A 17,352-nucleotide genomic window follows, 5' to 3' on the forward strand; every position below is an offset into this window, starting at 1 on the left:
AAGTCTCATTGTGGTGCAGATGTGCATTGTGCAATGTATAGGATAATAAACTGATTTTCATTATTAGACAAAATGGTTGTGGAGGGAAGGATGTTCACTTTTTAAAAATTTCTTAAATTGATATGTACATCATAGTAACAGGCCATTTCAGCCCACGAGTCAGTACTGCCCAATTTATACCCAATTAACCTACATCCCCCAGTAGGTTTTGAATGGTGGAAGGAAACTGGAGCCCCGGAGAAAACCCAAACTGGCAGGGAGAATATACAAACTCCTTATAGACAGTGCAGGATTTGAACCCTTGTCCCATTCGCTGTGACTGTAAAAGCATTGCACTAACTGCTATGCCATCCATGCTACCCCATGCCAACCCATGCTGCCACTTATAGAAGAATCTGGAATTGAAAGAGTTGGAAATGACTTTAAAAGGGATTAAAGTTGGATCAGAGACTGGAGCTTTTGACAGAAGTAGTACCATTGAAATTTGTGTAGATGCTTTTTTAAGGTAGAGTGAGAGAGGCAGAAAAGACAAACCAAAGGTTGAACATGTGTTAGAGAGAGTAGAGCAGCAACTAGTTCTGCTTTGGTGATCTGTGGTCTATTTCTGTGCAGTTTTCTTAAATATAATTCATAAAATTCCAAGAGTCATGGAAATGTTTGATTTCAGGTCATAGAAATTTCATGGCAGCAGGTTGACAGCTCATTGACTCTATCCCAGCCCCCAAAGATCTATCCAAAGACGCTAGAGACTTGAACTGGAGCCCTTCATGCAGAGGAATCAAGGGTGGGGTATCATTTAGTAAAAACACAATGCTGTCCATACCTTGATGAAGGGCTGAAGACCAAAACTTTGGATATGTATCTTTCTTGTGGAAAATCATAACTTTGTCTCCATGATCTGGGAAGAGAGGAGTATTCAAAAGGATATCAGAGAAGCTGCACTCATCACCATCTGCAAGAAAGGAGAGCTGTTTGAATGAAGATTATCCTGCTACCTGCCACTGCAGAGATTGTTGCAAAAATCTTCAATATTCCTTTCTAGTTGAATGCAGAGCCCAGGAAGAAGCAGAGATCTTCATTCCATGACTAATCCATGGTTGCCTTTGACTTCCAATGCATCTAGCAACATGGAGGTTAGTGGTTCCTTCCAAGTGTAGTTATCACTAAAAATTAGTCACCATCCAGCATTGTGGTATGCAAGCTGTTCCACAACAAATCCTAGTGCAGTATGAGGTCAAGCAAGGTTGTGTTATTACACAAATCCTTTTCTTCATCTTCCCTGGTGCATACTCTCATCTCACCTCAGACAGGCACCACTACTCACCACATTCATTTTGGTGGAGCTAATCTCTAGGACAGGTGGGCAACATCTGCATCCCAGAACTAATATCAATCCTGCTTAGGGCATTGTGCCACTGTAAGCACGTAACACTCCCAAGTAAGAACTAGAGATGAGTTTGGAAGCATACAAGAGGACAAGTCTGTTCATATGTGTGAGAGTTTCAGCCTAATTTCCACAGGCATCTAGAGAAAATTGTGAACTCAGCGATTGGTTGACAACATAAGTGTGGGAATTTCATGTCACATTTGGACAATGACTGGTTTGGCTAACATTCATTGTCCATCTCTAATTGCCCCAGAAAGATTTAAAACATTTCAGTGAAATGCAAAAGTCTGCGTCCATAGGAGGTAAAGGTGTATAACCAATGTTTCAGGCCTGAGCTCTTCTTCAAAGATCCTCCATCATTTTTGTGTTTTTCCGACACATTTCAGCAGCCAGTTAGATGTCGACCACTTGTTATGAGGTGAAGTCATTTCGTGTAAAGATGACAGAGCTCCTCTTCCAAGTGGTCATGACAATTTAATGTTCAGTGATTCCCATCTTCTTGATTGTCCTGGAAAAGAAGTGTTTCATTCTTCACCCCTTGTTCTACTCCCCTTCCCAATCATTCCCTTCACAAGCAACTTGCCGACTATCCCAAAACATAATGTAGTCATTAATAAAAGTGATGATGAGTTTGTCATACACATTGTACTAAAATGATTGCTTGCTGCAGGCAAACAGGTACTTCGTAAAAATAAAAACTACAAGGTCAAGGACAACTGCGTACTTCATTAAGTTAAAAAGAAACAATAGGTACAAAAATATAATTTTCACAATTATTAGCGCATCATGGTTGGTTAAATGGTTAGCTCAAAACTGTTATAGCACCAGTGACTTGGGTTTGTACATTCTCCCTGTGCCTGTGTGGGTTTCCTCTGGCTGCTCCAGTTTCCTTCTGTTCAAAATGGTCCAGGGGTTGTAATCGGGAGAAATTGGACACACTGGGTCGTGTGCCAAAAGTGCCTGTTGCAGTGCTGTATGTCTAAATTTAAATACTTGTGCAAAAATGCAGACTGTCCTTTTGTGGTATTGGAGAAGTCTCAGATTCGTTAATGAGGTTCCTTCATTCATAAGAAAGACTTTGTACCTGATTTGTTCAAGAGCCTGATAAGTGTTGGAAAGAAACTTAGACTTGTTGGTCTTTGACTTCTGAAATTTGCCTCGCTGCAGGTAGAGTGAGGTGAGAGGTTGTAATCAATAATGTGACTTGTGAATTATGGTTCCAATGGCAATTATTAGAATATCAGTATATCATCTTCTGGGACAGCTTGTGGTTTTACAGATGTGAAGGTTGGGGTTATGGCCACTAGTATCACTGGATTGGTGTAGGGGGTGCGGATAGCACTGAGTGAACCAAAATAACTCTATAAAATTTTTGTGTAGATTCAGCAGAAATTTATTTTTTTTAATATATAAAAATCTCATGAATTAGCTATAGCAGATTTTTTGTAAGCCCAATTTATGTATCAATATACCTACAAGCTAAAACTCTATGCTCATTTACTTTTTGAACTTTCTAATGCACTCCAGTCAGAGTTGTCATAATTGCAATGGCATTTTGAAACACATGATTTTATCTGCATGTACTACAAGCATGCACTGTTTTTTTCATTGCTGCCTTATCAAATTTTCTGGTGTATTAGCTACAATATCGTGGTAAATGGTATTTCTGAACCAATATCAATACATTTTTTGAGAATGAAGTAGTATGATATTGTAATTTAAAGGAGTAATTTAAAAAAAGGTGTTTGGGAGATAAATTGAGAAAGGTTTGTAGAGCAGCTCATCTGGGTTATTGTAGATTGTGCAAGCCTCCTGATGAAAACTAAGTCTGGGAATCAGTATTTATTAACAGTTATGTGTACAGCATCAAGATTTCTAGAGGCTATACCATTAAGAAATATTAAAGCCTTCTTCTTCTTCTTCTTTGGCTTGGCTTCGCGGACGAAGATTTATGGAGGGGGTAAAAAAGTCCACGTCAGCTGCAGGCTCGTTTGTGGCTGACCAGTCCGATGCGGGACAGGCAGACACGATTGCAGCGGTTGCAAGGGAAAATTGGTTGGTTGGGGTTGGGTGTTGGGTTTTTCCTCCTTTGCCTTTTGTCAGTGAGGTGGGCTCTGCGGTCTTCTTCAAAGGAGGCTGCTGCCCGCCAAACTGTGAGGCGCCAAGATGCACGGTTTGAGGCGTTATCAGCCCACTGGCGGTGGTAAAAGCTCTGGAAATATTTTTCACAGTTTTTGGATTACTGAAAGAGATCCAAAGTGATCAAGGGTATAACTTTATGTCTGGGTTGTTTCTGCGGTTGGTTTATGAGTTGGAAATAAAACAGATTACTTCATCTGTGTACCTCTCTGAAACTCAGGAAGCTTTGGAAAAATTTCATTCTACTCTTAAAAATATGATGAGGATTTATTGTCTGGAGAATGGAAAAGATTGAGATGAAGGTATTCACTTACTGTTATTTGAAATAAGAGAGGCTGTGCAGGAGTCATTAGGTTTCAGTCCTTTTGAAATTATATTTGTACATCACGTTAGAGGACCTTTGATGCTGAGAAAAAAAAAACAGTGGGTTAATGAGGATGTGCAGTTGGACTTGGTGGATTATGTTTCTAAATTTAAGGATAGGCTAAAAAAAAGTGTGGACTTTGGCTCAAGAGAATTTAGAAAAATGAGTATTTATTGGACATGAAAGCTCGTGAGGAATTTTAAAACAGGAAGTAAAGTTTTGATTTTGTTTCCAACAGGTGACAATCCTTTGAGAGCTAGATTTTCTGGACCATATGTAGTTAAAACAAAACTGAATTATGTTAATCGAAGCAATAAAACTCAGGTTTGTCATATAAATATGTTGAAACCTTAATATGAGAATAAAGGTAATGGATAACAATCTGTATTAGAGGTGTTAGTTGTTGTTAGGTTTGAGGAAGTTATGGATCATAAGATTATAGAAGCACACTTAAAGAAACCATGGTTCCTGGGTGCCTGTCTAACTCAACAATTTTGGAAAAATTGGAAGAAAAGTTAGGCCTTCTTAAGTTACAAGAGCAGATTCAGTTGAAAGAATTACTTTTGAAATTTATTCCCAGACATCAATGATTTACTATGATGTAAATGTACGAGAAGTAATCACATAAAACAGCACCCATATAAAATAAACATGAATCAAGAGGTGGAATATATGTTGACAAATGATATTGTTAGACCTTCAAACTCAGATTGGAGTTCTCCTTGTATTCTGGTTCCGAAACCTGATGGAACTGTTAGGTTCTGCACGGATTACAGGAAGGTTTATTCAGTAACTGAAACAGATGCTTATCCTATTCCAAGAATAGATAACTGTATTGATAAAATTGGCAAAGTTAAATTTCTTACTAACTCTTACTAAGTTGGATTTGTTGAAGGGTTACTGGTGTGTACCTTAAACTGAGAGAGGAAAGAATATTTTGGCTTTTGTAGCTCCATCCGGTTTGTTTGAGTATGATGTGTTACCTGTTGACATGAAAAATGCCGCTGCAACATTCCAGATGATGATTAATTTGGCAATTCAAAGGAATGACTTGGCCACAAAAAGTGGCAGATGGGAAGTGCATCTAAGGTAATTGGACAAATTGTTTGCAAGATTATCCAAAGCAAGCTTAACTCTTAATTAAGCAAAGAGTCTATTTGCAAATGCCACGGTAACATACTTGGGTTATGCAGTTGGCCAAAGGAAAGTTGCACCTATTCAAGCTAAGGTGAATGCAATTTCTGAGTTTCCTATTCCCAATGGCAAAAAAATCAGTGAGAAGGTTTTTAGGAATGACAGGATATTATAGGAAGTTTTGCAGAAATTTTGCTGAGGTTGCTCTTCCTTTAATCAATCTTTTGAAGAAAGAGGAGAAATTTGTGTGGATTAAAGATTGTCAGGCAGCTTTTTAAAATTTAAAGGAGATGCTATGACATTATCCTGTGTTAAAATCTAATGATTTTGATACCTTTTTCTGTAGGAGTGGACGCTACATAAACATAATAAAAACATAATAAAATTGACCATCCAGTTGCCTACTTTTCAAATAAATTCAATGTTCATCAAAGGAACTATTCCACTTTTGAGGAAGAACTGTTGTCTATCGTGTTTGCTCTGCAGAATTTTGACGTGTATCTTGGTACATCTCAGGAACCCATTGTGATGTTTACTGACCACAATCCTTTGGTGTTTTTGAATGAAATGAAGAATGAAAACAGAAAATTGTTAACCTGCAGTTTTATGTTACAAGAATATGATCTGCAAATTAACTATATCAGAGGCGTAAATAATGTGTTAGCAGATTGTTCGACAAGGTGTTAAAATTGAGAATATAAAATACTCTCAAAATTGGGTTACTGTATTATAACATGTTATTTAGTGTTATCTCTTTAGTGATTTTTTAAGACAAATTAGTTATAACTGAATTTTAACTCGAGTTAAAATTCCTTTAAAGGGAGAGGGTGTGACAGTATATAAAGTTGTTTGGGAGATACATTGGGAAAGGTTTTTTTAGGGCAGGTCATATACAAACACTTTAAAGCACAGAATTTATGCAGGAGCTTTTGCAAGAGTGCTCAGACACACGATGGATGTTTTTTTCAAAAGGGCAACAAATGTACAACATGCAGGGCAGCTTTGTCTTGAAAACAGAACTTGCTGTCTGGAGGGTCATGTGATATTTACAGTCAGAGAATAGAAAAAAGCTCTGAGTTGGAGGGGATGAGGGAGAGGAGAGAGACACAGTCATCCAGAGGGACAAGATGGATGGAAGATGGCCTGGTCAAAGGAGAGAACTGGTTGTCTGCTGTTTCCCTCAAAATAGGAGAAACAGAAAGAAAGTCTGTGGTGACCTGAAAGAAAGAGGTTATCATCTGGAGAACCCTAAAGGGGGAAAGTTTCATCAGCATGACACTGGAGTGGTTGACCTGGAACGAGAAATCTTTCTCTCTGAAAACCAACAAGAACCCTTCTGAGTGGTAACCATTCACCTGCTAAGAACCAAAGTCTGGTGAACTTTATTAATGTTAACTTCAGTGAACTGTACAGAAATGTCTGCAACCAGTGAGATTGCACTTCAGTGTTATGAATCATTATGCAGCAGAGAAATTGCCCTATAGGAAGAGGGCATAATTGGATCCTTACTCTTCTTCAAAATATTATAACAATCACCACTGTAAAATATTCTGATAGGGACCTTGTTTCCTCACCTGGTCTACTACCCCCATATACACAGACATTAATGTCCTTAAATTCTCAATAGAACTCAGGCAGGAACCCATCCTCCCCCAGAGACTTGCCCGTTTGCTGCACACTCAATGCTTTACCCAGTTATTCCTCAGTAAAAGGAAGATCTAATCCTGCCTGATCCTCTGGGTTTAGACAGGAGAGGTATAATCTGCCCCGGAACTCATCCTCTTGATTAAGGCCCCCAAACTATTCAGATTTATATAATCCTTCATAAAATTACCTGAAAGTCTCATTAATTTCCTTTGGTTTGTAGGAGACCTGGCCATTTCCTGTTTGTATTGTATTAATTGTTCTAGAGGCTTGTTCTGCCCTCAACTGCCAAGCGAGTACCTTATGTGCCCTCTCCCACAACTCATAATATTTTTGTCTTGACCTCATAATAGCCTTTTCCATATGTTTGAAGCGTAATATATTCCAATTTTTTGTTTGTGAGAGCAGAGTAATGGTCTTCTACGTCTGATTCCTGAAAATCTTTCTCTAATTGGTTGAAGATCCAACTGCGCTGGGTAGGTCACATCTCCAGAATTGAGGACCATCGCCTTCCCAAGATCGTGTTATATGACGAGCTCTCCACTGGCCATCGTGTCAGAGGTGCACCAAAGAAAAGGTACAAGGACTGCCTAAAGAAATCTCTTGGTGCCTGCCACATTGACCACCGCCAGTGGGCTGATATCGCTTCCAACCGTGCATCTTGGCACCTCACAGTTTGGCGGGCAGCAACCTCCTTTGAAGAAGACCGCAGAGCCCACCTCACTGACAAAAGGCAAAGGACGAAAAACCCAACACCCAACCCCAACCAACCAATTTTCCCCTGCAACCGCTGCAACCGTGTCTGCCTGTCCCGCATCGGACTTGTCAGCCACAAACAAGCCTGCAGCTGACATGGACATTACTCCTCCATAAATCTTCATCCGCGAAGCCAAGCCAAAGAAAGAACTATATTTTCATACTGTCAGTATGAAAACTTATTTTAAAAGAAACTTTGTTACTCCTCTGCATAAAGTACTCTCTAAAAAGTCCTGAAAAAATTCTGTTTTAAAATGTATGTGTGCAAGCTGCTCTAACAATTCCTCCCAAACCACCTCAAAATATTCTTGTCACAGATTAAAGAACCTAAAATATGGGAGGAACGAGGCACAGAAACTATGAGTAATACAACAAATATTCAGTTTTTTAATGATACGATACAATTGGCTACATAGACTATATGCCGCATCTCAAAAGTTAAAAGTGTGGAACCCAACAATATCGGACAATGCTTCCATTGTAAATAAGAAATTGGAACAACATTACATGCCATTTGGACATATATAAAAGTGAAGATGATTTGGGAGGATTTAAATTTAATATTAAATAGAATTACAAAAAATAAGATACCAAAAGATCCAGAAATCTTTCTGTTAAACAATATAAAAGACAAAAAAAAAGTCCTAAAATTAGACAGAGTGGAAGATTTACTATGATTGCACTTGCAGTAGCAAAATAATGTATAATGACATCATGGAAAATAGAGGGAACCTTAAAAATACAACAATGTTCCATTAGAAAAAAATTACCTACAATCTAAAAGACAAATATACTTTATTAGAAAAATTTTGGGAACCATACATAAAATATATTAGAAACCACCGATTTAAGACCTCCAACAGTTAAATTGATAGATATAAATATGACAATATTTAAATATGAAATTTTGGATGACATGTTTTCTTTATCTTTCCTTTTGTTCATTTATTGTCTGTCTGTCTATCTGTCAGTCTGTCTGTATGTCTGGTGTCTGTCTATCTATCTATCTATATTTAATCTTCTTTTATTTCTTACTTTACATTTTGCCGGGTGGAGAGGGTCAGAGGAAGGAGTAAAAAATTGAAAATCTTTGTGTATATTTTAATGATGAATATTTGCATATTTGCATATATTTTTATTGATACTTTTACGGTGAAGTGAAATGTCACTAAATGCTTGAAAGCAGTGGATAAGGTTTGAGGTAAATTTAAAATGCTTTTCTTGATTGTAAAGATGATGTGGAGCAATATAAAGAAAAGATGGGACAGATGGGAAATTATGAAAAAAGAGTGATGTTTTGGAAAATCAGAGTTGGAGGAATGATGTTAAAATTGTTGGTCTTCCGGAAGATTTTGAAAGCTCGGATCCAGTTCAATTTTTTCAGAAGTGGGTTCCTGGGGTTTTGGTAAATGTTACTTGTGAACTGATATCAATAAAATTTTTGAGAATGAAGTAGTATGATATTGTAATTTAAAGGAGTAATTTTAATTTTGCAAGTTGTTTACCTCACCACTATTGCCATTACATTCAGTGATATATGGGAATTATGATTTATGTAACATTAGTACAAAAAAATTTATTAAGTATTCTGTATGGTTTGGTATGGGAGAAGGTCCATGGGGGTGTGTGGAGGGGATGACAGGATGACAACATGATTTACCACACTGGGTGACACTAGCTCAAGTGACACCACTGGATGTAGTTAATGTGCAATATGCTTCTCCCCAGCGCCCAGATGGCTGGCCTGCTGTGTGAGGAACAAGGCTCCGAAATTGACAATGTAAAGTATTGCGGCTATTGCAAGTACCATTTCAACAAAGTGGTAAGTCAATTTAATGGCGCGACACCAGGCAGACTGTTCTCGTTCGTTTTTCCAGCTTTCTTCTCCTCACTCCTCCCCTCATATACCACTAGGTCTCGACTCCTTATTGGAGAATGTTGTGTAGGCAGCTTCCCTTCCCATTGCATAATCAGCCAAGGACCTTCATTCTGATCAGTTTGTAGAGAAATTTTCATCAATCACAGCTGCACCCATTCTTGACTTGGCCCATTGTTCATATTTCTAAGTGTCCTAGTGTTTCATTTCCTTTCCTGAGGTGTTGTTGCTAATTTAGGTTACCTAATTTACTGCAAAGTTAGAGGATCGAATGTTGAAATGTCTTAAGACTACCTTGTATAAACTGGATACCATTGGGTGAGCCCATAAACTGCTTTATGTGTTTCATTATCCTCATAAGTTGCCTAGCAGGAAGCACCTCTTCTGTGTCTGTCCTTATTCTTGCAGTCGGACCGTGTCTTGGAGAAACCTCACAATGTTTGGCTAAAACTTCAGTGTTAGATATTTGGATAGACTATTCTCAGAGTGACGACAGAAATTGGCACAGTAAGGAAGGAGATAATAATCTACAAGATAAACCCCTACTTGCAATGTCCAAACATTTAAAATTTCCTGATGGATCTGTTCTGGTGTCTTTTTGCAAAATCTCACAGGTTTTGGCAAATCTCAGTTTTTTCACTCGATTTCACTTTACTGTGGTGGTGTGAGCAGTGGGAGAAACACAGCCTCCACGTTGAGGGTCGTTAACGACTGTTTTTATGCAAATTCAACACGTTCCTATAGGGGCAGCAGGAGCTCAGTCACCTGGTACATTGTGACATCATAATCACTGCCCAGGGTGCGTGCTGGAAGGGATGCTGGAGTCAGAGAGAAATCTCTGACAAAGCCATTTCCCCATGGCTGCCTCAGCATGTGGCGATAAAATCCGGGTCGATTCACGATGAGGATGTGCGCTGCCACACAAACGCCCCCCCAGAAGCATCCTCTTGCTTTGGTGGCTGGCCCCGGCACTTGGGTGCAGATATCTGCACCAGCTGTGATGTCCAGGTGCACCGCCAGGGGTGGGGGAGCTAGGGAGCCCAGTTGCCTGTATAGGTCTGCCAGCAGGTTTTTGTCGGTGGCAGTGGTGTCAGGGTCTGAGCTGAAAAACTCACCTGGCAGGGAAAGCGAAGTACCATAGACCATCTCCTATGCTGAAACCTGCAGGCCCTTCTTGGGTGCCTTCCAGTCCTGAGGTAGTTTATCTGCCCAGTCTGGTCCAGAGAGCTTGGCCATAAGCGATGCCTTCAGGTGCCTGTGGAACCACTCCACCAACCCACTGGACTGTGGGTGGTATGCTGTGGAGTTGTGAAGCTTGACCCCCCACCAGGAGCTTCACCATCTGAGTCCACAGGGCAGATGTGAACTGCGCCCATCTCTCGCTAGTGATGCGCACCGGGACTCTGAAACTGGTGATCCATTGGCTGACCAGAGTCCTGGCCTATGTCTCTATGGAGGCCTCCTTAATTTGAATGGCCTCCAGCCACTTTGTTGCCCGATCCACCACCGTGAGGTAGTAATGAGCCTCCTTGCACACCAACAACATCAACATGAATGTGTTGGAATCTGCGAACTGCCAGTTCGAAGTTCTAGATAGGGTCTCACATGTGTCGCTGGATCTTTGAGGTCTGGCATCTGGTACAGTTCCTGGCCAGTTCCGCGACCTCATTCTTCAGCCCATGCCACAGAAACTGCTCCGCGACCATCCGCATGGTTGTTTTTACTGCTCGGTGAGCGAGGTTGTGGATCAGACTGAAGACCTTCGCCCTCCAGTGCTGTGGGACCACCGGGTGCGGCATGTCTGTTGAGACGTCGCAGTGCAATGTGTCCAGGCTGCTGGGCACTCAGACATCCTTGAGTTTGAGGCTAGAGATGGCGGTCCGCAAGGCCTGCATCTTCACATCATTCTTCTGTGCCTCAGCCAATTGCTCATAATCCAGGCTGGGCGTAAGAGTGTTGATGGCTGGTTGGGACAGCACATCCACTTCTACATTGTCCTTGCCAGCCCTGTGTCGGATGTTGGTCGTGAACTCAGATACATATGAGAGGTGGTGGTGCTGTCTGGTGGACCATGGATCCTTGGCTATCACCAGTGCTTGAGTGAGGGTTTGTGATCTGTGAAGACTGTGAACGGCCTGCCCTCAAGGAAGTAGCGGAAATGGTGGATTGCAAAATACAGCGTCAGGAGTTCCCATTCAAAGGCTGCTTGCTGAAAAAGGCCAGCGGGTGCCATTGTCCATCGAGCCACTGTTCCAGTACCCCCCCCACTGCCGTAGCTGAGGTGTCCATGGAGAGCGCTGTGTGTGCCACCGGCCATGGGTACACCAGCAGCATGGTGCTGGCTAGAGCTTTCTTTGTCACAATGAAAGCCCTGTTTGCCTTCTCTAACCACGATAAAGTCTTCTTTGATGGCCATGAGTGCGAACAAAGGGCACATGGTGTGTGCGGTTCCGGGGATGAAACAATGGAAAAGTTCACCATCCCTGCGAACTCTTGGATGCCTTTCAGGGTGAAGGGTTTGGGGAATCTTTGAACAGCCGCTACCTTCTCCGGCACCGGCCCAAAAATGGTGTGTCCCAGGAACTGGAAGGATTCCTTGCTGAGCTGGCCTTTGGCTGCATTGACCATGAGGCCAAAGTCCACCAGCTGGGCAAAGAATGTGCGGAGGTGGGCTTTGTGTTCATCGCAGTTGCGACTGGCAATGAGAATATCGTCCAGGTATATGAACACAGAGTCCAGATCTTTTCCAACTGTGTCCAATAGGCGCTGGAATGTTTGGGCCGCATTCTTTAGACCAAAGGGCATATGCAGGAACTGAAAGGGGTGATAATGGCTGTCTTATTCTCGTGTGCCATGGATGTTGGCGGAGAAGTCCTGTTTGTGGGACACCGTACCTATTGGGGTGGTTGCATCATTCAACTGATGGTAGTCCCCATGTGGTCTCCAGCCCCTGGAGTATTTCAGGACCATATGGGTCAGCGATACCCAGGCACTGTCCAAGGGCCGGATGATTCCCAGTTCCTGGAGCCTGGAGAACTTCTTTGCCTGCTGGAGCTTCTTGGACGGCAGCTGTCTGGGTCTAGCGTGCAACAGGGGGCCCTTTGTGGCAATGTAGTAGAAGAGCCATGCTGGGGAGGGCGGCATTGAACCATGGCTCTAAGATGGTGGGGAATTCTTGTTGAACTCCTGCCTGGCAGCGGATATGGTGGTGATTTTGGGCCTGCGGGCTTCTGCTCTGTCCAGTTGGGTGGAGTGGAATGTTAAGGTGTTGACCAGCCATTTGCCCTTCATCTCAACTAGTAGGCCGTGAGCTCTGAGGAAGTTGGCCTCAAGCCCATGGAGGCTAGGATGAACCTCCAGTGGAATTTCTCCTTCCCGATCCGGATCTGTGCCCTGTGGGTGCTGTAGGTCCCGATGGTGGAGCCATTGGCTGCCAGCAGGGTTTGACCTCGAGATCGATTGCGATTCTCTAATGCAGAGGAGGGAAGGACGTTGAGCTCAGTCCCTGAGTCTACCAGAAATCAGCAGCCAGTAGATCTGTCCATCACATGAAGGAGGCTGTTTCTGTGGCCAGCCCTCGCAGCCATCAACGGCGGCTGGCCTGGTTGTTTCCCTGAAACCTGCCGGGCTGGTGGCACTTACGTGCTTGCACTTTCCTCATAGAACACCAAGTTGACTGGTCCTCCCCTGGCTTGGTCTTGGTAGCAGCTTTCAGGCTGGCTCCTGGTCATGCCACCAGGTTGAGGGCTGCCTCGTTCTCCCTCTTTGTGTGATAGAGGGCTGCTGCTCTCCTCAGGTTCAAGAAGTATTCATCTGTGAGGACCATCTGCATTTCCTCCGGCATCTGTTCCAGGAATATCTGGCAGAAGAGAAAACAAGGCTTGTGGTCTTCCGCCTGGGCCAGCATTTCGTCCATCAGCGCCGATGGACAACAGTCTCCAAGCCCATCTAGGGGAAGGAGCCTGGAAGCCCATTGCTGGGGAGTTAGCCCAAAAGTTCGAAGCAGCAGGTCTTTGAGGGTGGTGTACTTGCCCATAGCTGGGGGTTGGTGGATGATGTCATCCACCCTCAATGCCATATCTTGGTCCAGAGAGCTCATAACATGTTAGAATATCGTGGCGTCTGAGGAAACGTTGTGGAGTTGAAATTGTGCCCTCGCCTGCCGAACCAAGTACTCGGTCGGTGGGTAAGTTTGATAGAGACAGCGTTAATCTCTGCTGAATCCATGGTGTTTTGAGTCCAGATAAACGTCTGGGCTCGTCAGGGTCACCACTGTGGTGGTGTGAGTAGTGGAAGAAACAAGCCATCATGTTGATGGTCATTAACAACTGTTTTTATTCAAATTCAGCACATTCCTATAAGGGCAGCATGAGGTCAGTCGCCTGATGCATTCTGACATCAAAATCGCTGCTCATGGTGTGCACTGGAAGGGATGCTGGAGTCAGAGAGAAACCTTTGATGACACTATTTTCCCATGGCTGCCCCGCTAAGTGGCAGTACAGCGGGACTGTTTCGTCATGAGGGTGTGTACCGCCACATTACAATAATTTTAATTTGCATTGTGAGTCCCAGAACAAACTCCATTGAAGTCAGGGTTGCCTGTACGTTGCTTTAAAAAACACATCATGGTGAGGAGTGAGGGGCTGAGGTATGAAAAGTTTTGGGGTTTAGGCTGAGATGCTTATGAGAGAGGGGTGAAGTATGTGGGAAGAGGTAAGAAGACAGTGGGAGGTGCAGCGAAGTTGAAGCATTATGGGGTTGCAGAGGAGGGAAGAATCTGTTGAGAAATACCAAAGATAAGCATTTCTAAGGCACAGGAGCCAGCACTGCAATGTCAGATTGGCTCAATAGAAGCTACCTGCTGGTCTGCTTAACATGAATTTGCATCACTGAGTATGGGGAGTTCAATTTGAAAATGGTGACTCTCTGCACCATAAGGGTTTTGTGGTTCAATTGCTAGCATCTGATGTAGCAACTGGTCTGAGCCAAGACTACAAAGAGATTCATGGAAAAACCTGTAAATGTATGCAATGAACATTGTCTAAATCCACAATATCCATTGGTGCTTAGAAATGAAAAATGGTGCCTGTAAATTAGTCAACTGTGAGCGATGGGCAAATAGACTGTATTTTCAAAGATCTGTAGGCATTGGGGTGGGGCTCTGGGTTATCACAGTTCATCATATTTGTTTTTCATTCATCCTTCATGATCTGGATGTCTGCAAGGAGAGAATTGTGTCTTTACCTCCCAGATGTTAAGCCAGAAGTTTAGGAAATGGCTCCAGGAATTTAATTGGATTATCCCGATTCCGTCAGAACCTGAACCAAAAGTGTGAAGGTCTCCAGGCAACCCAGCACAGCACTGAGGGGGTGCCTCACTGTCAGAGGTGCCATCTTTCCACTCTTCTCACTTCCCCCCCACTCTTCCCCTTTTCCCTCTTCTCTTCCCCCCAATTCCCCACTCTCTTCCCCCCAACTCCCCCCCTCTCTTCCCCCTCAATCTGCACTTTTCTCCCGATCCCCCCCTTCTCTTCCCCCTTCCCAATTTGTGGGGGAGTTTTTAAACTTCCTCCAAATGCTGACATGATTTTGAAGGAGTATTTTAAAAAGTTGAAGAAAGGTCACTTGAAAATATAAACAGGAGTAATTTTCAAAGTGACTGCTGGTAGATGTGGCTTGAGATTAATGACAGGCATACCCCCAGCATCTGCAGAGAAACCTGTTTATTCTCTTCACGCTTGTATCTGAGTCCATTTATTATCTCTGAATTCCATAATGCCAAACCATTTCCTATTCAAGTTATACAGACTGCCAGATGGCCAGGAGTGTTAAGAGGCCTGTAGCACAGACACAAGGGAGTTTGGTGCAAGTGCAGCAACAAAGCAATCTGATGCTTAATAGTTCAGGAACTCCCAAGATTTTACCTTCAGCGGTGTAATTATTTGCACCTTAAACTTGGGTTAGATTTTCCCCACATTGTCATGTTTCTGTCTGATATCAACAGCCTTGAACACCTGACTAACTGTTACACAGAATGATGTTATCTCAATAGCTTGTACACTCACTCTCCTATGTTGGTGTTTTTATTTAGCATCTCCTTCTGTTCCTCTGGTTCTGCTAAATGCATTTATTTTATTCCACCCATCCACTCATTTATTGTTTGACCTTCTGATTTCTTCCTCATATTAAAAAAATTAAATTCCATTTTGGATTTATGGAGGCCACATTATATCCATGAATTCTGGCGTTTGATTCCTCTGCCAATAGGAATGTCAGATCTACATCTGTAATTTTAATAACTTTTTGTTCTGTTTCCAATGGACAGAGCCTGAGTTCAAACCTGTTAGTCTGTCAGCACTCATGTACATTTTTTTTTGCACCTTCTGTAATGCCTGTACCAGCGATCCACAGTGGCCATCACAGTCTCTGCCCTTAGATTCCCAGTATATTTTACCAGGTGATGTGTGATCGGTCAGGAGCAGGAACCTTGCCGCAGCATTCATAATTTCCCTCCTTTCTTGTATCATGGACCTCAGTTGGAGCATGCCATTTGTAGTCATCTGAATGTCACAGTTTATGGAATCATCCTGAATCAGCATGGCTGCTGTGCTTGTGCTGAAGTGGATTAATTAGCTAATCTGTGCTCTGGGTGCAGGTTTTGTGATGGGTTTGAGGGCTGGACTGAGAACAATACAGCATGATAGATTGGTTGTGTGTGGGAAGATTTCTCCACCTGACTGAGCAGAAGGCGTCATGGTCATATTATGATAGATTTTCTGGAAAGCTGTGTGCCTAAGAGGGTTTGCTTCAAGATGATCATGAAAAGGAAATCCTCCATCTCAAGTGAGCCCGTTCATAAGCTACTTTACAGCCCATGAAATGTGGGCATTGTTGTATTGAAGGAAATGCAGCAACCAAATTATTAGTTCATTGGCATGAGAGAGTAGCTAATAATTCTGGCATTTTGTCTAGAATGGGATAGCCTTGGATATATTCTCCATAGCTGTGTAGGCTGAGGGCCGATTTGTAGAGGCACATAAATTAATAACAAGCATGGATATTGTGAATGTCCCCAAGGTAGGATAGTCCAAAACTACAGGTGGAAGATGAGAGGAGAATGAGGGTGATCTTTTACATACATGGTGATGAGTATGTGGATCGAAAAGCCGGAGGGTACATGGATAGGGAAATGTGAAGGGATATGGACTAAATTGGATTAGCTAAGCTGAGAAAATCAATCAACTTGATCAGTTGGGCTGAAACGAATTAATGACTGAGAGGGCAGATGAGGGTCCCATATTGGCCAGCAGGTTCCCTTCCCCATGGGACAGGAAAAGCAGAGGATACAACCACAAGGATGGTGATCATGGTGGTGAACCAATAAGGGGGCTCTGCGGCTGAAAGACCCACCCATGTGGTGGGCTGATTGCATCTTGAAGCCAGGAATGGATGCAGTGGTCCACTGGGGAAGGCTGTGGCTATGAACTGCTGGAGACTGGCTGGAGGTACCAGATATTGTATGTGAAGGGGTGCATAGGGTACTGAAGGGTTCCCCATCAAGTCAAAGGTTCAGGTATGGAGCTCAGATTGCAGAAGTGCTGGCAAATCTATGAACTTGGATGATTTCTCCTCTTGTGGTCAGTTGTGCGGTGAAGTTGACCTAAATGTGAAAATGGATAGTTTCCAGAGCTAATCAAGGGGCTCAGTTGCTGAAGGATGCACACAGGCTTTAGGCTGCTGGAGACTGGCTCATGTAGCCAGGTATCAGAACTGAGATTTGGGAAGGAACTAAGGGCAAGAAGGGTTCCTAAAGGGACTTGGTATTAGACCCTGGTCAGCATTAGATATGGAACTTGGGTGGTTGATAGTTTGGACTGAAGTCTGTGCGACTGTGGGAGTGCTGGAGGCAGATCAATGACATTCAGTGACTCGGAGGGGTCTCTCTTTTGCTTCTCATTATTAGAGGCAATGGGGAATGTTTGCCTTATGGCAGACAAAAATTGAAGTATAATGTTTTTAATGTATTATTATGTCACAATAAAAATGAACCTTG

General features: G+C 42.7%; 1 protein-coding gene across 2 annotated transcripts in view; it reads left to right on the forward strand.

The window, feature by feature from the left end:
* Positions 1 to 17,352, forward strand: part of LOC138750169 (protein AF-10-like) — a 140,067-nt gene that overhangs the window by 92,190 nt on the left and 30,525 nt on the right. For both annotated transcript variants that reach the window (XM_069912326.1, XM_069912325.1), the window contains exon 6: positions 9,153 to 9,246. In XM_069912326.1, the coding sequence (XP_069768427.1) occupies positions 9,153 to 9,246 (94 nt within the window). The remainder of the gene's footprint in view (positions 1 to 9,152; positions 9,247 to 17,352) is intronic.

Source organism: Narcine bancroftii (assembly GCF_036971445.1).
Source record: "Narcine bancroftii isolate sNarBan1 chromosome 12 unlocalized genomic scaffold, sNarBan1.hap1 SUPER_12_unloc_2, whole genome shotgun sequence".
Taxonomy (NCBI): domain Eukaryota; kingdom Metazoa; phylum Chordata; class Chondrichthyes; order Torpediniformes; family Narcinidae; genus Narcine; species Narcine bancroftii.